The 6,878-nt window shown below is 35.8% G+C and overlaps 1 protein-coding gene across 1 annotated transcript; it reads right to left on the bottom strand.

Moving 5' to 3' along the window:
- Positions 1-706: 706 nt before the first annotated feature.
- Positions 707-1,590, bottom strand: LOC111780355 (protein GAST1-like). Its single transcript, XM_023660729.1, has 4 exons — positions 1,428-1,590; positions 1,173-1,235; positions 1,058-1,091; positions 707-980 (listed from the first exon to the last, which is right to left on the bottom strand). The coding sequence occupies exons 1-4, from the start codon at positions 1,500-1,502 to the stop codon at positions 799-801; spliced, it is 354 nt and encodes a 117-aa protein (XP_023516497.1). The 5' UTR covers positions 1,503-1,590; the 3' UTR covers positions 707-798.
- Positions 1,591-6,878: the final 5,288 nt, after the last annotated feature.

Consider the following 6,878-nt stretch of genomic DNA (forward strand, 5'->3'; position numbering starts at 1 on the left):
ATACAAATCGTTTAGCCAATATTTCTCATTGCATTCTCTCTCATATTTTTTTTATGTTCTTCTTCATCGATTGTGTGCGTTGTTGTGCGATCCTAACAACTGATATCAGATCTAGGTGAAATTCACCACGATCTGTGAAGATGAAAAGTTCAAATATTGGAATTGAAAAATTTGATAGATTCGATTTTGGTTTTTAGAAGATACAGATTGAAGATTATCTATACTAGAAAGATCTTTACGAACCTTTGTTGAGGGTGAAGCCATATACCATGACCACGAAGCAGTAGAAGTTCAAGGATTGTCAGACCAATAATCGATTAAGAAAATCTAATGATTTTGACTTGGGCCAATAAGATGTTTTTAATACACCGCCTTATTCGGAGTGGAGTCATTTACTTAGTATTTTTAATACTGGTTGCTAAATACATATTGGTCAGCCACGATAGTGTTAACTTTCATTTTAGTCCATTTTATATTTTTAATGTTTTAGTCAATAAATTCTTGTAAGATTTATATTTTTCTAATGTTTAAGTATATGATTTTAGATTTATAAATTTTTTTTTTTTTTTGTCCTTATATTCAATTTTCATCTTTGAGCTATTATTTCACATGCATATAACGAGGACCACGACCATGACCACGATAGGTCTCCTTTAATGGAGTTTATTGTTCGAAGAAGTAATTAATTAGAGTGCTAAGTAAGAAATAGGTTATAAGTAGGAGGAGGTAAAGATTGATAAGAGGTAAATTATAAAATGTAATTTAGAGACAGTAATAGTATAATGGTAGTTTAATTATTCAAGGGCATTTGGGGCCTCCTCTTTTAGTCTTCCATTCATTGTAGCATGGACAAGACTGCTTGTTTCCATAAGTCCCATACGGCACACACAAGCATTTGGCACAGCATTTCTGGCAGAAGAACATGCATGGCTTCTTGAACGCCGTCTTTGAGCATCTCCCCGCGCATCGACCCCCACACTCTGCACCCATATTTTGTTACCCTTTTTCCTTTCTTTCTAAACCCATATTTTTTTTAACTAAGCCAAATTGCTTTTACCTTCAGGTTCCAGGCTGCCTTCAGTCACTCCATGCTGAATTTAGGCACCCAACATTGCATACATTAGCTTCCAAATTGGATATTCTTATAAAATGATAATAAATTTTGATGGTACCATGGGATCGGGAGAGTTGCCGCCGCCGCTCTGGGGCTGTGGAGTTGGAGCCTCGCTGATGCTCTAAACACACCCACCAAAATCGACTAATTAAGGGGTTGATAATGAGTTTATAAGTAAGAAATAGTATCATTGTGAGCCACGAAAACTTATGTTCAAAGTGGATCATATCATATCATCGTAGAACATCATGGGTTTGGGCGAACAAGGCGTAAATAAACGTTAACTAAAAAATGTTGGTCGGGAGAAACTTACATGATTTTGTGCTAACAAAAGGCAATTGAGAAACATAACTGCAAAAAACATCTCCATTATTTGCTTCCTGGCCATGCCAAACTGCTATAACTGGCTACACTAAAGAGGGAGAGGGAGAGAGGGAAGGAGAGGGAGAAGGAGAGAGAGACTTTATTGATGATTCATTGAGTACATTATATATATATATAGACACACGATCATAGTTTGTGTTATGTATGGGAATGCACCAAATTGGGTCAGATAGATATGGTCTTTTTTAGACTTTTTCTTTTGAGCTTTCCTTTAAGATTTTTAAAACGCATGTGCTCAGGATGAGAACGATGGGGTCGTTACAAAAAGAAGTTATAAAAAGGATAAAAAGGTTGAAAATGATGGGAGAAAAGGAGAGGAGCGGTGATGCATGTGGTGGAGTCACATGTGTGGGTTTGGAGCTTCTAATTCCAAACCCAAAAAAGTGATCCAAAAAGAGAGAGAGACAAAGCTCACATGCTGCTGCTTTTAACTGTTTCGGTTTGCCTTTCCAACAAAACTAACGCAAATGAGAGATAGAGAGGGGAGTTTTGTGAGGGTATTCGATGCATCTCGTGATCACGTTTTGTCTTCTCCCTCTATTTGGACTCAGCCGCACATCTCACCCACTCAAACCAAACAGTGTGTCAGTGGTGTGAGAGAACTATTGCATCCCTACCATTATCATAAAACATACCACTATCATTATCGTATTTCATCTATGTTCTAGTCTCGTTCTTGATTATTTTTTAGGTTCTTGTTCCGTTCTTGGTTCGTTCTCCAAAACACTCCTCTTAAGATTTACAGTACTAGCTATGAACTTGACAACTTATGCTCAAAGCTTCATACGTTCCAAGCGACACAATTTGAACCTACATCCAAGGCTTCATGTTTTTCAAGCGATGTAGTCTAATCTTGGATCCAGTGCTTGCCCTGTTATAGCCTGAATACTTATGCCCAAAGCTTCATATGTTCCAAGCGGCATAATCTGACCTACACTTAAGCTTCATACGATCTAAGTAGCGTAGTCTGAGTCATGAAGATGTTGTACCATGGGAGGCCTCAGGATGTTCTTGATTCGTGGCTAAGGTAGTTTACTCTCTTCTTGCTCCAATATAGCCCTAGATTACTCCCCATGAAAGACCAAAAAAGGTCATGGGATAGGTACAAAATATGAACACGACATCTTGCAGATCATGAATAGGGTACCCATGACTCTCGGTTCTTTGTGTTTTTTTTTCATATATCCTTAACTCATACTTGGTTTAAGGTTTATACAGAAATCCAAGCGATTCCTACTAGTATTTGTTAAGAAAAGTCTAAGATGACTACTTACCTCGTTATTGACATTCAGGACCTCCGTTCTCGAGCTTCCAGTATTCGAATTACCTAAAATTTTCTTTCACAAATTCTTTATTGTGTCTAGTTTCTAGAACCATAAAACTTTTCATGAGAAATGGTAAAAAAGAGGGTTAAAATTGAGAAAAACCAAGGGAAAGTCACGATTTGGTCTAACATGGCTGGTTCATTTGAGCCAGCCACGTCATCATCTTCTACCTCTAGATGGAAGGAAGAAGACGCGCGTGACTATGGTCGCTGACGCTTAAAAATACTCCTCCACAACTCCATTCTCATAGTTTCTCTCCTCGATTTCTTCATGAAACCTAAAGATGGTGTTACAAGTAAGAGCTAGGAATTAATTTCATACCTTCTCGTAGATCGTAGCCTAAGATAACTTGCCTCTAAAATTCGTCGAAAATATGATTTCTTGTTAGAGTTCAAAATAGGGGATTCTTTATTGGGCAACCGATTCCAGAGGTTTTCAAGGTCCGATTTCTTCATGGAACCTCTTTCTTATCCTTCCCTCAAGCTAAAGGAATTAGTTTAGAGTACCTTCTTTGAGTGTGTGACCTTAATTTTTAAGAATTGTTCTCCGTCTACAACTCGTCTGAGAAATGCAAGACTTCCTTTTATTGGATATCTCGTTCTAGGATGTTTCAGCTCTCGATTTCTTGATCAAAGTTACTCAACTAAATCTTATGAAGCTTAAGGGATGCTTAATTTGAAGAAAAATAGATCGTAGGAGGGAATTCGATCCTTACCCCAAAATTCTACTTGAAACTAATTTTCTTCAATTGAGCACGTTCTTGGGGTTATTTCTCTTCGTGTTCTTCTATGGAAATACTCCTTAGAGGTGCAGACACTGATTGGGATTGGTTTCACTCGACGAATTGGCTTGTATTCTCGGATTGAATTTTCAAGCTTTCTTTGAAGTTCTTCAATGGCAGCCTCTATTAGGGGAATAGGTTCACAACTCTTTCAATTCCTTCATAAAACTTGTGGGTAATCAATCTTGTTTAGAAGTTGTAAAAACAAGTTTGAAGGGAAATGGTAGAAAATTGATCTCGAATTTGGAAGAAATCTGAGAGTAGGAGACCCAAAATCTAAACGCTTATTACTTGTGATTAGGAGCTCGAGTCAATTTTCTGATGACTGTGCACTGGTTGTGGATCTAACTTTCTTATCCATGATATTTTTGTAAATACCTCGAAGTTCAAGGGTATTTTGGTAATTTGTAATTTCTGAATATTTATTATTATTTTTCTCAAAAAAATCTAAAATTTTTCTAAAACTTCTTCGTTCTTTACAGATCATTTATTTATTTATTTTTTATTTCCGTTCAAATTTCTTTTAGATAAGAAATTAAAAATTTGTAAANTTCTTTTTTTTTTTTTTTTTTGTCCTTTTTCAAGTACTTTTTCTTTTCATTCCTTCTTCAAAAACCCCTTTTAAGTCCAAAATTACTTGTCAAGGTATAAAAATGACTTAAACTCTTGTCCTTGCTTAAATTGCTTAAATCCTAGAGCTACAAATGGTGATGATCAAAGATTTTTCCTAAAGAAAAGTTTTATTGATATAATAAAATTAAAGAGTGTCACCTTCAAGATTCTATTGATATTGTCAAATTAAGATAAGAGAACATGATCTTTAGGATTCTATTAACAATAATGACATGGCTATGAGATAGGGAAATTGACCTTGAGGCTAATATTTACCCCGGCCCAATCATGAAAGGATGCATATCTAAACCCCGACCCATAGTCGCTAAAGTGAGAAGCATACCACAATGAGGTGTATGTTGACACAGAGATTGTAACACCCAAAGTAAGGATAAAAGTATCAAGGAAACCAAGGAAAGAAGTAAGGCATTCAAGCAAGGACAAAGACCTTAAACAAGTCATTTCAATACCCTAATGAATAATTTTAGGAATTTAATGTCTTTAGGAAAGTATCCGAAGAGAAAAAGTAAGCCTAAAGGACAAAAAAGTCATTTTTTCAATTTTTAAGGAATTTTTTGGATTTTTAATTTATTATTGAGAAGGAATTTAAGATAATCAAGAAGGTAAAAAATAACCAACAACCGTAATGAATTTTTAGAAAAAACTTGGAGTTTTCTAGCAAAGTAATAATATAATATTCATAAAATGGCAAATTACCAAAATACCCCTAAACTTCAAGATATTTATGAAAATGCCACGGATCAGAAATTTAGATGTGCGTGAGTGTGGAGTGATCATAAAATCCCTCAAATCTCCATTTTCAACCGTTGGATCTTCACCAAATTTGAGTATGTTCTAGAGGACACAAAGCTCAGCATATCTAAGGCCCAGAATTCAAATCGGAGGTCAATTGCTTGCTGATCAGAGATGATGTTTTCTATGGAAAATCTAGAAAAATCGTTCTCCAAATCACGACGATTTTGGAGGTTTCAATGTCGGTTTAAGCTTCCCCTCTAAAGTCTTTACTTGGAGCATTCATATAGAATAAGAATCGATTAAGGTCGAGCTCTCAATCGTGAGATATGGGCGTTTAGTTTTTGGGTTTCCTAGTCTCGAATTTCTTCCAAATTCAAGAACAATTGTCCACCATTTCCCTTCAAACTCCTTTCTATAGTTTCTAAACAAGCTTACCCACAAGTTTTATGAGAGAACATGTTAAAAGAGCATAGAACCTATTACCCCAATAGTGGTCGCCATAGAAGAACTTCAAAGAAAGTTTGAAAATTCAATCCGACCATACAAGCAAATTCGTTGAGTGAAACCAATTCCAATCAGTTTTTGCACCTTTAAGAAGTATTTCGATAGAAGATGACGAAGATAATTAACCCCAAGAACATGTCATTTGAAGATTTCGAGTATAATTTGGGGGTAAGTATTAAATTCCTATCTACGGTACATTTTTTTTAGCGTCAGGGTACATACTTAGAGTCGTTCCACCAAACCAATTCCTTTAGCTTGAGGGAAGGATAAGAAAGAAGTTCTATAAAGAAACCAGGCCATGAAAACCCATAGAATTGGCTACCCAATAAGATTTGTTTTGGGTAAAGCTCAGCGAGAACTCAATTTTCCGACGACGTGTAGAGGGGAATAACTTAGGCTACGATCCACGAGAAGGTATTGAAATCAATCCCTAACTCTTCCTTGTAACACCCTCCTTAAGTTTCATGAAGAAATCAAGGGGAGAAATGTCGTGATCGGAGCAAGTGGAGGACACTTTTAGAGAGCAACGCAAATATCGTGCATGTCTTCTTCCTGTCCAGAGGAAGAAGATGATGACGTGGCTAGTTCAACTAAACCGACCATGTCAAAAAAAATCGTGACCCTCCCTCAGTTTTTTCAAAATTTTAACTCACTTCTAAACCGATTCTTATGAAAGCTTTATGTTCTAGAAACTAGACACTCTAAGAAATTTTTGGAAGAAAATTTGAAGTAATTCGAATACTAGAAGCTTGAGAACGGAGGTCCCGAACTTCAACGACAAGGTAAGTAGTCATCTTAGACTTTTCTTAAGAAATACTTATAAGAGTCGCTTGGATTTCAATAAAACTATATAACAAGTATGAATTAAGGAAATATGAAAGAAAAATATCAAAAACCGAGAGTTAAGGCACTGAACCAATCAAATTGCTTGGGATTTAAGTAACCTTAAAATAACTCACTAAATGAACTCTTCTACCGGTGAATTTTCAATGCTGAATATATTATAGCAGGTTAATATCATATATGAAATTTGATGGTCACTGGATAAACGTTAAGTAGTTAAACCAAGTAACGGTGTAAAATGACCATAATGCCCCTAAGGTAACTTCTCATCGATTCATGATCTAAAATGGCCTCCAATTGCTATGAAACTCTGTAATTATATTATATGATGATTGATGACATGATAAAGTTCGAAAGCTTATGGAATATGTTTAGAGGTAAACCAAGCATTAGGGGGTAAAATGACCAAAATGCCCTTAGAACTCCTTGTGATATTTCAAGATCTAAACATACTCCAAATGGTTTACTACTTTCTATAAGGCCTATTCCTAAAGGCATGAAGGTGTGTTTAAGATTTCAAGTTAATTCGAGCAAGTTTGATACCTAAACAAAGTTATGA

Source organism: Cucurbita pepo, chromosome LG18 (assembly GCF_002806865.2).
Source record: "Cucurbita pepo subsp. pepo cultivar mu-cu-16 chromosome LG18, ASM280686v2, whole genome shotgun sequence".
Lineage (NCBI taxonomy): Eukaryota > Viridiplantae > Streptophyta > Magnoliopsida > Cucurbitales > Cucurbitaceae > Cucurbita > Cucurbita pepo.